The 20,999-nt window shown below is 33.7% G+C and overlaps 2 protein-coding genes across 2 annotated transcripts; both read left to right on the forward strand.

Moving 5' to 3' along the window:
• Positions 1-27: 27 nt before the first annotated feature.
• On the forward strand, positions 28-8,151 carry LOC142979065 (uncharacterized). The gene is made up of 4 exons (XM_076123824.1): positions 28-312; positions 3,465-3,646; positions 4,036-4,146; positions 8,010-8,151. Exons 1-4 carry the CDS (start codon positions 145-147, stop codon positions 8,149-8,151), a joined length of 603 nt encoding a protein of 200 aa, XP_075979939.1. The 5' UTR covers positions 28-144.
• Positions 8,152-11,654: 3,503 nt separating this feature from the next.
• On the forward strand, positions 11,655-19,911 carry LOC142979066 (uncharacterized). Its single transcript, XM_076123826.1, has 10 exons — positions 11,655-11,770; positions 12,892-12,994; positions 13,365-13,582; positions 15,132-15,239; positions 15,568-15,779; positions 16,752-16,769; positions 17,088-17,194; positions 17,593-17,816; positions 19,051-19,161; positions 19,431-19,911. Exons 1-10 carry the CDS (start codon positions 11,655-11,657, stop codon positions 19,639-19,641), a joined length of 1,428 nt encoding a protein of 475 aa, XP_075979941.1. The 3' UTR covers positions 19,642-19,911.
• Positions 19,912-20,999: the final 1,088 nt, after the last annotated feature.

Raw genomic sequence — 20,999 nt, forward strand, 5'->3', positions numbered from 1 at the left:
TGGAAAAATAAAATAAAAAACTGGCTAGACGTATTTTTTTCTATTACAAACTGAAAATATTATATCAAAGAATTAATATAAAAATACTATTGAATAATATAAGAAAAACAAAACTTTTAATAGTCGTGTAGTTTAATAGGAATAATGTATTTAAAATGTATACTCCTGGTGGTGGTTTGTGCTCTATCTGCAGTTTCAAGTGAGGATGGTTCAAATTCTGTGGTAAATGGAAGCTGCCCCAATTTAAAGACTTCGTTGGGATCCGTGAGAAAAAGGAGACATTTGGCTTTTCCTACTGGATCTGGTGTTTCAGTGAGTATTAGATATTATTCTCCTAATTTAAAATGTTCAATGAAAGCAATCAATATAAGACAAAAAAAGGTGCAGATTGCGACAAATATGCGATGTTTCCGTTCAAAAATAAATATTCTGGGGTTGGTTCGCATAATAAATAGATTGGTTGACTGCCTTAGGTTTTTAAATTTTAATTTCTAGAGGATTATAATCTGATTAAGAAGTCACGCAATTAAATTCGAATACTCAGTTAGGAAAGTGCATTTATTATCCTCTTTTCTCAGATTTATAGGTTTATTAGATAATAAGTCACCGTGAATTAATTTAATAATGTTAAGACAGAAACATTTCGAACTATTTAGAATTGATACTTTTATCTCCGATGCAAAAGCAATTTCGAAGTGTCAACGTTAATAACTGCATCTCTAGTATTTTAGGAAACTACTTTGGGCCTATTTTAACTATATAGGACAGATTCTTAGGTCATTCTAAAAAAGCTGAAAGTTACAATAGCTAAAAGACACGTATATTTCTACATACAAATCCGCAATTTAATAATCAAAAATGTTAGGTTCGTCGTCTCCAGATTTTATTTTCATGATTTTGAATTGTGTACTACAGTAATTAGTTTTATATATTTTGCTAAATATGCGATTTAAATATCTTCTCCAAATTTACACGTCCATACGTTTTTTGCATCATTGTTATTCAATCATTATGGAATTAACCGCAAATACAAAATTTGGAGCATTCATCAGACTAATATATTTTTGAACATTATCTGTTACTTACTGGTAAAGATTATCTACCAATTAAATGCTAGTATAAAATTATGTTCGCCCTTTATTTCTATTAACACATCCAAAAGCCAGGATGTAAAATATACATTAGCGTTTTTTGTATACTTAAGTAGTGAGGTTTAATCTAGTTTCGGTCATTGACTGCAAAGCAGATTATGCCAGTATTAAGTAAAGTCACGATGTTTTCATTATTATCAATTTATCCAATGATCTTTGGACCGAGTATTTTTAGATTTCCTTCGAGAATAATCATTAGCTTATTTGTATGTGGACTTCGAACTTCGTGTTTTGTCTATCATCTAGTGTAGACAAAGAAGCTTTATATACTTACTGTGATTGGATGGATAAAGTATCAAAGATGGATAACATTTTTTTTAGGAGCTCGTGGCTTACTTAACAACAGCCGCGCGGATTGATCTCTAAGGTTAAGCTACGCTAGCCGAGGTTGTTCTGTGGATGGATGACCATTTTACACATATCAAGTTCCTCCATGTTTCGGAAGGCACGTTAAATTGTGGGTTCCAGCAGTCGTTTTCTAAGATCTTTGACAGTCGTTAACAGAAGTCAGAAGCTTGAAAGTCTGACAACCTGTTTTACCGAAGGGTATCGTGTTATAATCCAGATAACTGGGTTGTGGAAGTCAGATAAGCAGTCGCTTCATATAAAATACTGATATTCTGCAACTGAAGACTGAAAACTGGAAGCCGACTCTAACATACTTTGGAAGAAAGGCTAGGTTGATATAATTTTTTTTTTTGTAGTTAGAAGAAGATACTACCTCTTCAAATTACAAAAAAAAGTGTTTTGTTTCTTATGCTTGTCATGGGTTTTACTCAACAACGATTCAACTCCTAATTCTCTTCTAGATCTAAAACCTATTAGATCGTAATAAGATACAAAGTTAATCAAACTACTTCACACTTTCTATTGCCACTTAAGAACGAAAAACGATCGAGCAGATCTAATTGCTGCACCTCGCAATCCGACTTACACTGAGACGAACAAATCTTGAAGAGTAACGAACCATTCTCACTTACTTCTTAGTTGCGTGGAGTTCATTTTGGCCGAAAACTTAGCTTTTGCCGCTCCTAACGTTGTTTTGACAACTTCTACTGGCAGGTAAATTCGTTCAGAAATCATTCGTCGTTCTTAAGGGCTTTTAAAGTATGTTAGTGAATGGAACACTCATACGATTTTTTTAGAAGTGGTGATTATTGTGATAGTATATCCACCCGTATTATAGGTATATCTATACTAATATTATAAAGCTAAAGAGTTTGTTTCTTTGTTTGATTGTTTGTTTGTTTGTTTGAACCCGCTAATCTGAAGAACTACTGGTCCGATTTGAAAAATTCTTTCGGTGTTAGATAGTCCATTTATCGAGGAAGGCTATAGGCTATATATCATTGCGCTACGACCAATAAGAGCAAGGTAGCAATAAAAAATGTTACAAAAACGGGGAAATTTTTTAACGCTTATGTAACGCAAGCGAATTTGCGCGGGTCAGCTACTTCTTTAATAAATTGATTTCTACTTCTCGTTTTAACACACACATATTATATTACACACGCTTCAGAAATCCTTTTGACATTCGATTTGTTCAAACTATTAAGAAAATGAAAACGTCATGATTAGGTAATCAATGTATTTATATTATTTTACTACATATTTGCTAACTATCATTCACGTAGGACATGACTTGCAAAATCTTAGAGAGTAAAATTTGCATTGTCACGTCTACACTACTTTTTAAACATAGGTAAAAAATGTTTGTGTTGACATGAATGAAACCACTATCCCCACTAAGTAGTAGACGGAAAACAAAACGTAAAGACTTTCTGGTAGAGGTTTTACAAAAAGAATATTACTAGCCATACGATGAATAAATCTGTCAATCTACATCGGTTTATTCTACTTAATGTTGAATAAAAAGTTTATCTCAGTCCGTCACTTAATATTTCTGCGCTGACCATCTAATTGGGGATCTACCTTATGACCTTCGTCTATACTACAGTACAAATAAATGAATAATAGCTTTTAAAATTTCGCGTTCCATGTTTACTATATGACCGCCTGGACATTTCAACGCAGGTTACACTGGCGGTGGTCGCAGGCTAACGAGAGGTAGTCATCTTTCCATATTCTATTACTAGAGTCCGCCCACGACTTCGTCCGCGTCCCGATCCCTCGGGAACTCCGGGATAAAAAGTATCGTATACGCTATTTTGGGTCTTCAACTACCTACTTAGGTATCAAATTTCACCGTAATCGATACAGTAGTATTTGCATGAAAGAGTAACAAACATCCATACATTCACAAACTTTGGCATTTATAATAGTAGGATACATTTTTTTTTCTAAATATTTCAGTTGGCAGTTTCAGCGGTAAAGACGTTCATGACTCACGTGCCAGCGGGCTGGTACTTTGTCATAGAAGCTGAGATGGTGTACCATCTTCCTGATGCGGAATTCATCGCAGCACATACGAGAAGGAAGCTGAAACATCGACAGAAAAGAGAGATGTGGGAGTTATTGCAGACTGCTTTAGATGAGTTCGTAGAATTTAATTTTTATTAATTAGAAAATCCTGATTTACACAATGTAGTATCTCTATATATGGATACCTATTTATAAAACAAGCCCACTGTAGTTGTATGTTTGCAACATGCTCAAAAAATACTCAACGAATATAAAAAAACGGTAAATAATTGATAATTCCTCAGTCATTAATGTGATCAGATCAAAGTCTTGGCAAAACTTTTCCTTTTTGGTCTACTTTTGGTTTTTGAATTTATAAAACTTGGTAGTGCACAAACATCAAGCAAAAAACATATAATAAATATTACCGTGCTTTTATATTTATTACTTTTTACAAGACTACATCTAATAAAGGAATCATAGATATACAACTCAAATTAATATATTATTTTATCAATTTCAGACGAAACCTAAACGGCCGTGCTTGTATTATAAGAACTATCTGCGAAGCTCGAGTCAACCTTGCACCTAAAGGACAATCACTCGTACACGATCTCCTTAGGACTATATTTACGTAAGTATATAGCTCTTATTGTTCATTAAGCCCCCATGTTTTAATTCATAATATTGTTTATTTGAAACCCTTTCTTAAAATAGGCGCATGATTAAATACTACCACCGGAATAACGCTCATATGATGAAATAAACGATTGGCCCGAAAATAAAATTTGAGAAAAGGAGCTATAATAACATTAAAAATAAAAACAATATGCAACAATGTGGCTGTCATTAGAGAAATACTAATTGGCAAATACACCTTTGAATTACAAAATTACTGTTAAAAAATGAAAACTACTCATATAATTTTGTACACAAAAAATTACAAGCTGCTACGTTTAGCCGCAAGCCCAAACAATAAATCACAAGAATAACCCTAACTTAAACCACATAGTATAACAGCTACCTTTGTGATCTCAAACAACGCTCTCCCTCATACATCAAAGCCTTAACGCCCGTAACTGTAGCCTTCCGTCATAACATTAAATTATGCAAACCGCTCTTAAATATTTATACATTATTCAAACTCATAGATAATAACTGCTAGAAGATAAGAGGCATCATTGCTGAATTTCGTATCCCTCTAATTGTCTTATAATCCGAGTACGTGACGTTTATACGAGATGGGATTACGTCATAATACTGCCGTACTATGAAAGGGGGAGCACATTATAGGAATATAAAACCTCTTTGGAATTCATCGGCAGCTTTGAACGGTAATTTCTTAATGTTTAAAGTTCTTTGTGCGCAATGGTTCTCGTTTTTGCGTTAGTTTTGATACTGTAGCGAGTTTTTGAGATGTGTTTTAAACTTAGAATTGCTATGACTCTTAGAAATGTAAAGTTTAATGATGTAGAAGTTATGATTAAGTATGGTTTTGTTTAATCGCATATGTATTAATAAATAAATGCTCGCAGGCAAAATTTCACCCCGATAAGTACTTTAGGATAACTTAGACTTTAAAGCAGTCATCATATATTATTTATTAGAATATCCATCAGAATTTTTCTTGTAACCAATTTCCTTTACTCTACAAAGTTATTTTAGAAACACATTTTGGCTCACGATCGAGTCACCTGGTAAAACTATAAAAGTAGCCTTACAAAATAATGTTTCAATGAAATTGTAGAAGACAATGCATCATAGGAACACCTATTCGCCTGAGAGGCGCCGAGTCCTGCTACGTTGAAAATTTATCGTGATACCTACGGTATTAAAACATTATATATTTAGCTTCCGATTTTACTCAGAACTGAAAGTAATATTTTTGATATCACTTGTGTTTTAAGAAATTCATTTGTAGCGCTTTGTGCCCTAAATGTTTATAAATACGACTATGCATATTTATATATAATTTACATATATTTTTATCTCTTCAGTTGTATAATGTTAAATCGAATGGATTATCGCCCTTTATTCTGCGATTTGCATTATCATCAAATTATTGGGATAGATCATATCGCGCATTTAAGCGACTGAATTTTTATCGCAATTTGCGGCGTTTGATAAGTATCTATCTATATATATCCCATATTTTCTCCGTATCTTATAATATCATCGTTTAATTAAATCTCATTAAGTTGTAACTAATAAACAAAATTGTGCACAGTTTAAAGAAACAGCAACAAAAGCGGTACTTTCATCCCGCAGCTGTGTTCCGGACTAGCTAGTAACGATAGAATAATCGCCTATAAACTATTCATAGCCTGTAATATGCACAGATGGTGATACGGCCGGTACGCCGCTTGTTTTATTATTTAATTTTGTAGCGAAGAACAAAATGTTTTAATGGGTTTATGAATTTTTTAGCTTTTTTTATAACAGTGCTTTATTTTCCGCGGAGTAGGTGTGACTGTTAATCACAAAATCTTGGTATTTAGTATAGTTTTATATAGTACCTATTATTTGGTACTTATTTGTATGTTTATGTATATATTTTGAAGTAGGATACATCAAGTAGGATGACCTTTACCTTTACCTTATCTGAGTTCTACCTCTTTCTATTATGAAAATATAAAAAACTAACCCGAATTAAACGGTGCAACGAAGAAGACCCCAAAAAGAGATGGCGGAATACCTTAACGCGTTCCTTGATTGACGGCCAGATGTAACGAACGCCCGATAGAATTAAAAATCCAAGTGAAAAACTTGCTGAGCAGTGGGGCACGGAACCAGGTAAATAGATAAAAACCGGCCAACTGCGAGTCGGACTCGCGTACGAAGGGTTCCGTACCATCATCTATATTAGAAAATCACGTTCTGTGTAAATTTGAAGTGTCTATTTGTTACCATTTTTAATATTGAGCAAAAAATCCGAAAAAATCACGTTTATTGTATCGGGACCCCCCTAATATATATTTTTTAATTTTTAGTATTTGTTGCTGTGGCGGCAACGAAAATACATAATTTGTGAAAATTACAGCTTTCTAGCTATCACGGTTTATGAGATACAGCCTGGAGATAGACAGACGGACAGCAGAGGCTTAGTAATATGGTCCCGGTTTATCCTTTGGGTACAGATTCCTACCAACCGTGTAAAGAAAGCCTTTTAAATATATCCTATCGCTTTATTTGGTAACGTAAGGTGGTGTGATCTATTGTCGAGGCGATCAAATTCCACTTTTATTAGCCAGTCACTGTTTATATTGACCTAAAATGTTGCCAGTGCTGGAAATGGCTCTCAATTAACGCTTGCTATTTTTACGTGGTTAGCAATAGTTTTGCAGTATTGATTGTATGATGCCGGATGTTTTGTCAGTAAAGTGAAATCATTGAATTTTTAGTTCTCTTAGTTATTTGTCTGAGTTAACGTAAGATGTTAGAAAATGTATGAGTGAACGTGGCTTAAAGACGTGTCGAAATTTTTAACTATAATTTAATATTTTTAAGTAAACTGTACTCAGAAATAATGCTCTAATTTTAATATAACTAATGTGCTATTCTCAAGGAATCCTTATCAGAATGAAAATTTATAGCTCTATTCATTAGGACTTACCAAGTCGAAGTAATCACTAAAACGCGAGTAAAACAGAGTACACATACAGAGTGGTTTAATAGAATTATAACTAGTAGCAATATAATTCCTATCGGTTCTAATTTTATTTAACTAGACTGATATTAGTCGTACAGTCCCAAATTCCAATACGCATTTCATTTTAGGTCACACTCAGCAATGTTTCAAAGTGACTGAGTTCGTATTTCAACAATTCCCCACTATTGTACGCACAGACGTGTAAAGCTGGTTGCACATCGTCGCGCGACCGGAGCGCATCCAACCGTCAAATGCGTAAAGCGCGAACAACTGATAGACGCAAATTTTGGTGGCGTGAAATTGGACGTCGTGTATTCTATTCTTTATGAATATTTTTATTCCTGTTAAGTTGGCACTGTTTAGGTATCTAGGATATATTTTTACTCAAAGATCGTAAAATTTTGGCATTGAACTGATAAGGTGATGAAAAATTTGTCGAACTCACAAGCTCATACAAATAGTATAAATATTGAATGTGTCCCCTCACATAATCGAAGATTGGTATTAGCAATGCAAAATTAAATTAAAGATGACAACTGAAAAGAAAAGTCGATAGTTTTTCGTGCACAGTTTTCATTGACTCTACCTCCCAAACTGATGATAAAAAGATTAAATGTTACTTGGTAATGATTAGTGCCAAGATTATCCCTGTAGCGCAATCTTCTGCAACAAATATTGATAACCAGCTAGCTGTTATATTTTTTGTATGAAGTCTTGTTCAGCGCCCCTAGTGGGTGCTGCAGAAACTAGTTAGAAAGTACTATTTAAATTTCAAATTCGTCAGCTGTAGAAAAGCGCGCTTCTGATTTGTCAAATAATTTAATTTTTTTCTTGTTTTATATTTCCAGGATCCATCCAGATGAAGAAGAATTTATACAAGAAATGGGAGTATCATACGACGAGATATTAGCGGAGGACCTTTGTGAGAAAACTAACGACTGTCCCTTTTCGTTCCTGCGATTTATATTAGATTTAAACAAAGAAAGATAACGTTTTGTTAATGAAATAACAATTAAATGTTTTGTTAAATATTATGCTTCAGTTTAATTACTTAATAAAACGATATGATTAGAGCGTGTAAGTACAACAACGTCATCTTTTGGCTTACAGCAAAACTATAACAAGCCCAGGTCGATCATTATTTTATTCATCGTCAATTTATTTAACATTACAACAACGGGTCTTAAACGCAAATTAAAATTAAAGATAAGGACACCTTATGTGTTTACCCGACATTTCGATTGTATTGCATCGACCGCGGTCACGGGCTGACTGCAATCTACACACTACAATGTCACTTAATGACTACTTGTGCTTGTTGAACTTTGACAAACTGAAACTTCGGACATTCACTAAACGATTTTTTGTTAATTTCAAAACTATTAAGTTTGTCTGACCGATTAAAATTACGAGACCCGTAGCGCGATTCGGTACAATCGGTACTGTCGAGTATCGAAATTTTGACATTTAGAATGTACTGCCAAAATGTTTCCTACGACGCCCGTCAGAGGCGCTGATCAGATTTTCATACAAATTTCTCGATGACAGGTCGGTTGTCGGTAGTCGATAGTAGTAGAGAATCTAGCTACCGAGGTGACTGCTTTTAACTACATTAACTACAAATACACATACAAACTCTGTCGATATACCTATCGACCAGAGATTGAAATTCTAATCACTTCTGATCAGGGCTTTTACTTAACCTCCCTTTTAAGATAAATTATTCTCCCCAAGAATATAGGTGCCGTCGATTTTACGATACATTATATCAGCTCATATTTTATCATCCTTCAACCTAAAATGAACGGATTATAAATTTCCAATTTACTACAATTTTGTATTCGGTTAGGTAGGATATAAAGTCGGATAAACGTATGTGGTTTAAGTTATAAGCTGTTTAAGTAATAAAACATAGCTTTCGTTTATGAATAAATATAATAAGTACTTTAAAATACTTTGAATAAAATGACTACCTAATATGCTTTATAGAATGACGAGAAATTAAACGTGACGTAATCGTTATAATCTTAGAGTTATTTTAAACAGTTTTTGAAGAAATGTATAGACTCGTATGTGTCCAGTAATGCGAATTTCAGTCCTAGCCCAGACTAAGACTTGTGCCTATAGAAGAGACAGGAATGAGTTAAATATACTTTTAAATTATCCGTACATACCTATGGTTGCCTGTGGTATAGCAGCACCTTAAAGAACGGACCAATTTCAATTTTAGTAGCAAACTAAACGGTAATAGTTTCAGCTCGACTTCAGATGATTCTTTCAGGTGTTTGCTGATCATCAGGTGATGAACATAATTTGACTTTCTTTAAAGCATAATATATCTACGCTTTCAGTCATCTACATTCTCCCACATCACTTTATGGTATACCCAGATCACAAAGGTATGTTGTATTATAATACAACATTATAATCGTAATCCTTATACCACACGAAGGGTTGCAGCCCTTCCGAGCGGGACATCCATTAGGATCGATCATATTTGCTACACCCAACACGCATTTGCATCAAATATCCATCATCACTTGCTACATATTATAATTGGCTTTTTATTATTCACTTTGAATAAGTATGTCGATATCGATCGTTATTAGAGTTTCATACAAAATATTGATTTTCAGCTTAAAAGAGTTGAATTAGTCAGTTAGCCGAAATGAATCTATACTTATAATAAATTTGTTTACAGGTCAATTCTGTACATTGAATATATTTAAAAAGAAACCAAGGGGGGATGTTATGAAACGGATACTAATACCGAATCTGTTATTTTTTTTTTTCTGTCTGTTTGTCGTCTGTCTGTATATTCCAGCATCACGTAAAACAACCGAATAGAATGCACTGAAATTTGGTATAGGTATAGGCATAGAATAAGTAGTGGCAACATATAGGATACTTCTTATCTCATGAAAATTCTTAAATTTTTACAAATTTGTTAAAAATATAGTTCAAATTTAAATTAATTAATGTAGTAAATTTTATTTTTGATTGAATGGCAAAGATTATCAAAAAATAGGTCCGCATCATTGACCAGTAACAAAATCGAAGAGTAAATAAACTGATAATCGTGCATATAATATGTTCGATGTAAGTACATACATAGACTTTAGGAAATCTCGTGGTTAGAAAATGTTCGTCGGCTTAAGTCTTGGATTTTCAGAGCATGGTCGACGATCGAAGACTGCTTAGCGCGGGATACCAAAAACGTTTATCGCCTTACACACCGGTGGTTTTTGTGTGCCTTACCATTTGTTATAAAATATATAAATGATTTCATAATACAGCTGTTTACTATAGAAATAAAGGCAAATCAGTAATTCATAAATTCATTATGTACGCTTAACACTTCTGAAACCGCTAATCAGAGACCTGAAGTCGGAAAAAGATTGAAGCAAGTTCCTACAGATAAAGAATCTTCAAAAATTAAAAATAATTGTGTTGCTTTATACATAGACAGATGAAATTTCATCTGTCTATGTACTATTTAAAACCTCATTATAATGTAAATAGCTTCCATTACCAAAGTATTATATTATTCATTACTGTACAAATACACATCTACTAATTTTCAAAAAATATTTGAAAAATAAACATTGTACAATACCATAGAAATACAACCAATGCCGGAAAACATGTACAAAATTTGTCAACTTTTTGTGGTCACAGTATTCTTGTGGCAAAATGATGGTAGCCATAAGTATCGTTCGTTAGCCATTAGTAGGGGAGGTCAAGTCGCCGTGATGTATGTTTTCATAAATCTTTTCAGCCCAAACTGTGGAAGGGGACCGACCTTAGTTACGGGTCCGGCTGAATTTGCGATTTTCAATCTTAATTGTAAGTTGGACAAAAAACGTTGAGATTTGTTGGTCAAGTAAAAAAGACGAATTGGAATATATTTTATTTATGAAAATGCCTCTTTTTATTTTGATAATTTTATTTCCAAGTATTAAAGACACGAACGTTATATTGAGAGGTAAAGGTATACAAAAATAAGCTAGACTTGGGTTTGGTTTGATAATTGCTGGACATTTATATATTTTATTTAATAACATAACTTCTAAGCATTAAAAAATTAAAACTACCTACTGTGTAACGTAGTACTTTTTCCAATTTCTTACATAATCTGTAATGTTTTATTCGTGGCAATGCAACGTTGCGTTGGATTTGGTTGCAGAACAAAATTGTTACTAGCATTATTGCCAGCAATTTTGTTGTGCAATGGTTATAATGTGATAACGATAATAATATGATAATTTTATCGTTTGAAATCTTAAACATCAGACATGATACATATTCTGCCTATATCTGATTCTATCAAAAAAATGAACGCATTTTTTAATTTACCCAAAGTAGTTCATTTACTACTATACACCAACTACTACATTACTCTCTGAAACTTTAGTCAATTTTATATTATTACTACACTTTTGTAGTAAGAATACCTATTGATTACGTTGAATACAAGTATTGGACTACTCAAAATGCAGTACCAGTACTTATACCATATACACACCACGAACATGTTATCAGTAGGCCATCTCATCGATTTTACCCGCGAGCGCAATACACCCATGATTTGTATACAAACGGATTTGGGGTAATGGTGCCCAGATATTCCCCCTTGTGTGTAACACGCCTAACGCGCCTAATGGAATGTCTGCGATCCGTCATCGCCAGTTTTTACCCCCATATGCATGTGTACCCTAGACCTATTTTTGAAGTGTGGGTTGTATGGTGGATTTTGGGTGACAGCGGTTTGTGAACACCCTGTATATGAGTTACGCAAGTACATTTTTAAAGGTTACTTCTTTATAAAAAGTTTTTCTTGTGTTGTAGTCTTTGTAGTAAGGAATAACTCTGTGAATAACAAAAAAAATATATTTCGCATAGGTATCGAACATACGGCCTTCTCTTATGATAACATCACAAATGTTAACAATTTTTTAATAGAACACAACGGGAATTCAAAAATAGTTGTTTATGGATTCAAAAGTAATCACAAGTTGTGCAATATTTAGAAATCATTTTGTGTGACGTACAAAAGTCTAGAAAGACTAATATGGTACGAGATTTTAATGACGTCACAGGTTGCTAAAAGCAATTGTTTCGACATAAAAGTGGTCGCCTTTTAGCAACATTTTTATTGACTGGACCGTTACAACAAATTGACCACGAGTGACGTTCAATTTAGGGTTGCGTAAACCGCTGCTTGGAACTTGAAAATAAAAAAAAAATGTTTTACCAATGTAGAGTTGAATTAAACCAATCGTTTTTTTTTACAAAAGAAGGTAGGTGGTTATCGATTTGTCTATATTATTTTATAATTAGAACAGATCTAGGTTTTCGTGTATGTTGAAAGCAACTACGATAAAAAAAAGTTATAAATTACGAAAAAAACATGATTACGAGCTCCAAATAAATATTTACTGTTGTTGCTAGTGCTTTTTAATAATTTCAAAATACCTAAACTGAATTGTCTTATTTACTTTTTTTCAGCACAAAAAATAAAACTCATTTTAAACTACAGAACCCTTTAATCAAGAGATACAATCTTGACAGGGTTTTGTTTCCATGATTTATTTGAACTCATATCATTCTATTGTCTTGTCTCGCAACTAACAGATGAAACATATTTCGAGATTTTTTTGATTTGAAATTTAAAATGTATCGAATATTTTCCATATTATTGGTTTTACTTTTAAATGGTGTGCGATTTAGTGCATTATTAGAAACGAATGGTGCAGGCAGTGATGTTTTAGAATCAAAAGTTTTATCGAGACACAAAAGATTTGTTGCTTTTCCCGAAGGATCCACCTTTTCGGTGAGTTTACTTTTAACTAATTACCTGCAGCTCCAATAGTTAACTTTTCTGTTCTTCTTGATCTTCCAATCTTATATTTAATATTTACCACTTAATAGCTTTTGTTACATGATTACGCTATAACAAAAGAAACAAAATATACGATATCAATTTTTTTCGGAAAATTCATTAGCTCCAAATGTACCGAAAGCTACCTTGGATGTGGCAGAAAATCGCCTCTTACCTATGGGGAATCATCAAAAGTTTAATGTAAATGGAATTCTGGTTATCACTTTCTCAGTTCTGCTTTAATGTAAAAATTTATCTGCATCAACATGTCAAGATGTTATTCAATAACAATGTCATAAATTCTTAACTTGTTTCTTTGCAGGCGGCTGGTTGTTTCACAGTGGGTGTAATCGGCCAACCAGCACCCCACAACAACCCTGGAACCTTCAGTTGGGGTCTCAACTGGGGGATAGCATACGAGCTGCCCAATACAACTGAATTTATAGCTTTGTACTCCAACGCTCGAAGGTACAGGCAGCATGTGATGCAGAGGAAGCATAGAAGAGATTTGTATGGGAAGTTGGAGAGCATTTTGAATAAGTAAGTAGAAGTTGCATTGGAATATTGATTGCAGTCAATATTAAATGTACGTTTCCTTAAGTTTATAACTTACTAGCTGACCCGCGCAACTTCGCTTTCGTCACATCTATACTTAATATTATAAAGCTAAAAAGTTTGTTTGTTTGTTTGTTCGTTTGTTTGAACGCGCTAATCTCAGGAACTACTAGTCCGATTTGAAAAATTCTTTCAGTGTTAGATAGACCATTTATCGAGGAAGGTTATAGGCTATATATCATCACGGTACGACCAATAGGAGCAGAGTAGCAATAAAAAATGTTTCAAAAACGGGGAAAATTTTGACCCATTCTCTTATGTGACGCAAGCGAAGTTGCGCGGGTCAGCTAGTATTAATATAGATAGCACATAGTTTGGTCACGTAAAAAAATTGACACATTGAACGCTTCGGAATAATTAGAATCCACAAAAATCGAAGTAAGTGCTATCACAAAACTCGTTTTAAGTTGTTTTAGAATTGATTGTGATTAGAAGGCAATTGTTAGAAAACGAATTATTTATATGCACATTTTTCTCTGAATTGTTAAACCAAACTAGTGAAATTTAATGTGCAATCCAGTGCCACAAGATGTTGGCAACATTTATTGCGCAACACGCCGCAACATGTAACATTTTGTTGTAAAATACACAACAAAATATTGCTTACTATAAAACAAAAGCAACAGTTAACCACACATGTTGCTTCCCACTAAGTTGCGTTTACTATAAAAGCGTTAGTTAAATGTTGACAAACTTGCACTGTATAATGTCACTACTTAATGTTAGGATGAAGTTTTACGATATGCACTTGACGTAAGCAGCTGTCACGTTTTTACGAGTTGAAACAAGATGCATTAGTCAGCGAGTTTGTTTAAAGCTCAAGTCCGGCTAAGATATTTATTATGCAAATGTTTTAGGGACTGTTCTTGTTAGTATAGAGTCGTGCGTATACTATACTAGCTGACCCGCGCAACTTCGTTTGCGGCACGTAAGAGAGAATGGGTCATGATTTTCCCCGTTTTCTTAACATTTTTCTTTACTACTCCGCTCCTTATAGTTGTAGCGTGATGATATATAGCCTATGGCCTTCCTCGATAAATGGGCTATCTAACAATGAAAGAATTTTTCTAATCGGCCCAGTAGTTCCTGAGATTAGCGCGTTCAAACAAACAAACAAACAAACAAACAATCAATCAAACAAACAAACTCTTCAGCTTTATAATATTAAGTATAGATTAAAAATGACTATTTTTAAAACGAGAGTAGGACTGTACTAATTTTTTAGTTCGTTTGAGCACTACACTGCTGGGCAACGCTTTCCTTCTCCTCTGTTTCCAGATCACCTATCCCGCCATCAGCACTAGATCCCCCGCATTTGCGTCAATAATTTTATTGTTTCTGCAACTTTCCATTACAACAATACAAAAAAAAAACAACATGATTTATCTTTTTGTAATTCTGAGATTCAAGGAATGCTTTTTTTTCTTAAAATGGTATTAAGTTAATAAAATAATGTGGTGGTTTTTATTTTCAGCATGGGTTACACTGGCAGAGAGTGTATTCTGAAGGCTTTGTGCGAGACCAGTCAGAGAGTGCCTCATGGAGAGAACATGGTTGAAGAGATGTTCAGAACTGTCTTTACGTAAGTAGAAATGTCTACTAATAAAAATAATTAAGGAAACAGCTGAAACGTATAGCTGTTCTTCTTTCACGTGGGTGTTTAAGGCTTCAAACCCCCAGCTGCGTTTTGTTCTATGTATGTGTGTCTCTACGTTGTTATTGAAGTTATATGTTAATTAGGTACAATTCATTATACCTTGTTATATAGTTGAAGGCATTGGTAGAACACCTTGAGATTTTAATGAACTGGTGAAGGAAAGTGGTCTAACCGTGCAGTTCTATACATAGGCATTATATTTTCCTAAAGTGTTTCTTGTAGCACCACTAACCTAATCTCCTATTGTTTACAGCATGCCACAAAGCAAGATACTTCCATTCGAGCCAGTAGAACATTCAATATACGACGCAGCGCACCGACTGGGCCGTATAATAGACAATTGTGATGACAGGTTTCATTGCCCTCTGTCCTTGATCGATTGGATGAGAGGGTATTATGATGCGCCTTCACCAACTGCTGATGTTGCTCGGAACCCTTGGACTGCGTTCAGCAGTAGTTTTGGATAATATTGTTTGTAAATGGTATATGCAATTGTATGTTAGCCATTGTTAGCATAGAATAAGATAATTAATGTGAATACGCATTTTACAATGGAATGCCTAGCGTAACGGCGTAGGTTATTCTGGCAGTTTGCAGTCAATATTAAGTGTGATAGACTGAAATAAAATATTTGTGATAAAAGATTTACGTTTTATTTTTGGCCCGTATGTTTCTATGAACACGTAATCAGTGGGCGATTTCTTACCACTTTAAAAAACCGTTTAGTTTTCGGCAAAACTTGTATTAAAAACTGATTAGGTAAAGTTGTATACTAATAAGCGCCCCTAGCGGATCTTGCTTGAACTACTTTCGTCTTTCCATTTAGAATGTCAAACGCTCGGTAATCGATAGGACCATACATATAGATCGCGCTTCAACACGCAACAGAACTGAAAAAAACCTAATGAATCGTGTTGGTGTGTGACGTCGAAAAACGGTGTTAATCGGAACGTCGATAAAGGAGCGGCTTTAAAAAATCTTGTGTCTTATACAAAAGAAAGTATGTCAGAGACAGGAAAACAATATGAAATTATCGTATTGATTCTAATTTAACCGACTTTTTTGTCACACATTGTGTTTGTTAGCGGCATTCCTAAAAACTGTTATTTGAAGTTTGTATTGTCTGGACATTGACTCCAAGTACTTTACAATGCATTACAGTTTTTAAATAAGAATAAATAAATCTTCATACAACATAACGCCATTTTTATGTTGCGAAGACGGTGACACTTAACCAAATCTGTATTAATATTCAATTCCGATTAAATGCTAAACTATATGAGAACAATATAAATTAATAAATATATGGCTCCTAAATTAATCAATATAAAATGAATAAGTGAAATATTAAAACACCGGTTACTTGTAACGCCTACAATACTCTGGAAAGTATATCCAAAAAATGTGTGCTACATGTATGCACATACACTTATATAGGGAATGGTAGAAATTCTGGCAAGTCACGCTGACGAGCGCTTTCTATATTTTTGTTGACATCAATTTGAACCAATTAACACCAATTTGATTGGACCAGTTAAATGTTTGAACAATAGTTGATAGCTTTTTCCATTTCGCTCTCATTATTTGAACTGGCCGTCTTTACTACATTTTACTGCTTTACTTAACAACTGACGGGTGAAAAAATCTGTCGGAATTTCAAAATATGAATTAATTTCAACGGCTTTTTCTTAGTTTGTTTTGCTTCGTGATCGGCTACTTAGATTTTAAATATGTTTAAGAATTCCCTTGTTATTGTTCTGTTGTGTTGTATAGAATTTGGTAGTTTATTAGATACTAAAGTTGTTAGTGATGTTTCGAAATCAAAGATTTTGTCAAGACATAAACGGTACGTCGCTTTTCCCGAAGGATCCAGTTTTTCGGTAAGTTGAAATAATCTTTTACTGTCATGGTTGTCTCCTGGGAGTAATCGGTTTGTCACAATTCATCATGTATTTGAGGAATTAGATTAAACATTTTGATGTAATGATGCCTGATTTTTGAAATTTATTGAATGGTGAATTCCAGTAAATATTTTGGGAAACATATATTTTTTTATGGTGTTGCTATTTTAAGTTTTAGCTTTATAATAATTACTATAATTCGGAAGCTTAAGTGAAACAAAATCATTAGACGTAAATTTTAGTCCAAATTAGTTTGATTGCATTAATTATGTGGACACTCATAAATTAGTTCTAAGGTATACCCAACTATTATAATTTATAAAAAAATCAGGTACCGATAATTTAAATGTTACTAAAATTATAACGTAACTTTTCAGGTAGCCGGTTGTTTTACAGTCGGAGTACTAGGAGATATAGCAGTGCACACAAGTCCTGGTATCTACACATGGGCTGTGAACTGGGCTATAGCGTACGAACTGCCTAACGCGACGGAAACTGCCAGGTTCTTCAGATTGAAGACCCGCCCCTATCACACGCAGCACATGCTACAGAGAAAGAATAGGAGAGATTTATATGGAAAATTAGAGACGATATTGGACAAGTATGTATCAATGCAATTAAAAAGAAAATGACCACTTACTGGGTGTAACCTAACCTAACCTATAATTTTTTGGTTTCTTGAATAATTGAGCCTTGAGTTCCACTCTCGACAAGTGCACGAAATTGCGTTCCTCCATGGTACTGAGGAACGCTTAGCCATATAAAATTTCGTGCAGATATTTTTAATACCTTTTAGGCTAAGGATTATAAGCAAAAATCGTCTTCATTATTTATGTTATACGCCACTATGCTGATCACGTTAATGTGCACGTAGCACGTATAGAACCATCCTAGGTAACCCATACTCTGTAGCGATAAATAATGTTTCCAAGGAAATCTGTATCTGATACTAGCTGTCCTGCGCAACTTCGCTTGCGTCACATAAGAGAGAATGGGTCAAGATTTTCCCCGTTTCTGTTACATTTTTTATTGCTACTCTGCTCTTATTGGTCGTAGCGTGATAATATATTATAGCCTATAGCCTTCCTCGATAAATGGGCTATCTAACACTGAAAGAATTTTTCAAATCGGACCAGTAGTTCCCGAGATTAGCGCGTTCAAACAAACAAACAAACTCTTCAGCTCTATAATATTAGTATAGATATAGATTTAAAATATCATTCTAGTACATTTAAATCTAATATATCCTAAGCCTAAACATAAGCGATGGGACTTAAATACAACACTCTACGTTTTACCGAGATAACAAAATATTTTGAATATCCTTTTAAACATTTATTCGGCCTTTTAAAAACACAAAGAATGAGGGTTGTTTAATGTTTCCTGTTTTCTATGTTTACTGGACACGGCCCAACGTTTTCCGTTCGCAGAGATTTATTATTTTCAATAATGCGACTCTGAAACGAGACGGAAAATACGCTTTTTGATACAGAAATTGTTTGTTTATTTAGTTTCTTTGTTTTGTTAGAGACGTAGAATGAAATGTTAAACTGTATGACGATTTGGTTTCGAAATATTATTTGTTAAATTCTGGTCATAGAATCATTGATCAAAAGTCTTATTTAATTTTGTTACTGTTGTGTAGAGACTTTTCTTACTCTGATGAGAGAAGAAAACTGTTACTATTCTGAAATACACAATTGGTCTTAATCAAATATGGTTTTCCTATTCGATCGTATTACATAGAAAATTAAGCCCCTTATCCTGAACCTAAAATAATATGGTGTTACCTCTTTCTGAAAATATAATATGAATTGTTTGTATTTATGTTTCAGTATGGGGTACAGTGGCAGAGAGTGTATTCTGAAGACCTTGTGTGAAACAGGTCAAAGAATCATGCCTCGAGGAAGTAACATGATTGAAGAAATGTTCAGAACTATATTTACGTAAGTATTCCAGTCCATATGTAGTTTACGGCAACTAAATGTTAAGTCTCTGAAGCTTACACGGCAAAACAGTTGAACCGATTTTAGTAAAATGTGCTCTGTAGGTATTCAAAAATTCTTCTTTTAATATAAGCAGCCATTTTCAATATTGATTGCGAAAAGTAACTGAATTTCATATGCCGCCGAGTTCACTTCCTTAATGTTCTGTGATGTCCGTATAGTAGCAAAATCCTTAATTCTTCTAAGATGACTATATTATAACATTACAGATTACCTCAAACGAAAATCCTACCAATCGAGCCAGCGGAACTCCACATATACGACGCGGCGCATCGACTAGGCAAGATCATAGACGGCTGTGATAGATTCCAATGTCCCGTATCTCTTGTGGATATGATGAAAGGCTACTATGATGCTCCGGCTCCAACCGGCGAAGAAGACATGAGTGCTGCCTCCTTATTCACTAATAGCTTTTTCTAAATGTATGTTTATTATATTAGAGATCTTTTTAAAACACTGATTGTCTGATGCTGCTCTAAGTAAGACGTAAATAAGGACGTGATGATGGAGCTGAGGCGGTTACGTATACATTTTTCAGATAGATAGCTTATACGCATACTATTATTAGCAGTCACTATAATATTAAATTAAAGTTACTTTGGTTCCGTTTTCTGCATGCGAACTGTGCGTTTCGGTTGACAACTAGCATTTTGACATAACATGCTACTTACAATCACTTTAGAAAATATGAAGCAATGTAAATACACAACGAACTCGTTACAACTAACGGTGATTTTTTTTTTATTTTGAGTAATAATGAAATAATGATCCCATATGCGTGGCGTTAGTCCGGCTAAGGAATTTAGATTCTTAACCGAGCTGGCTAGTTGACATTTTCAATTTCTCCACTTCAAGTTCAAGAGTCAATGTGATGTGATTATGTTAAAAGCACCTTGTATTGATTCTTTTGAAGTTGTTAATATGAATGATTATTTATTACGCAAATATCTTTGCTTCTATTGAATTTTATACATAAAATAAGATAATAAAAATAATTTATTTACTAAAATTGTTTACATTACCCTGTGTGTTTCTGTAATTCATATTTTATGTATAGACACTACAGCTAAAAACAATATATTTAATACACTTGTTCTACCCGTCAATTTGTCTATCATTCTTTAGGCTCAATTGACACTTGATTTCTATGAATTTTTCCACAAGAACAAATTCTTGTAAAGAAAATGTAAATTCATTCATTCGTGTAAATCACCAACGACGAATGAAAGGGGTGAATGGAAAATATAAAAAGGGTTCCCTTTTCAAAATAAGGACGACGGTTTTAAAAAAAATATTGTGTTTATAACGCTATCATTAGAGTTTTGCTTGTGACAAAAAATTTCGTCTGCTTTGATGAACAAATGTGAATTTTGTTAAAAATATCATCATCAAAAGGAAGTACTAACGAAATTACGTTTTTTAATTAATAATATGAGATGTCAAAAGGGGGCTTTGTTTTTGATCTTTTGTTGTTGGAATAACAATATTAAAATTATAAATTAACAGCTATTTTTAAATAAACATGTTCGTCTATCTTCTATGGTGTTAATTTTTCAGCGATAATTCGGGGCTAAAATACCTACTTGAATACATACCTAATTTACAAAAATATATGTTAATTTTTTTTGAAATTCAGCTTACCACCTGTTTGTAGAAAAATTGTACTATGCGACGCATTGTGCCTTTCAACCAAATGATTTACAGCATTTTTATTAGAAGACGTAAGTATTTAGAATTTTGAGAGTCATGTGACAGTCTTCACACATTATATCAAATAT

Source organism: Anticarsia gemmatalis, chromosome 15 (genome assembly GCF_050436995.1).
Source record: "Anticarsia gemmatalis isolate Benzon Research Colony breed Stoneville strain chromosome 15, ilAntGemm2 primary, whole genome shotgun sequence".
Taxonomy (NCBI): domain Eukaryota; kingdom Metazoa; phylum Arthropoda; class Insecta; order Lepidoptera; family Erebidae; genus Anticarsia; species Anticarsia gemmatalis.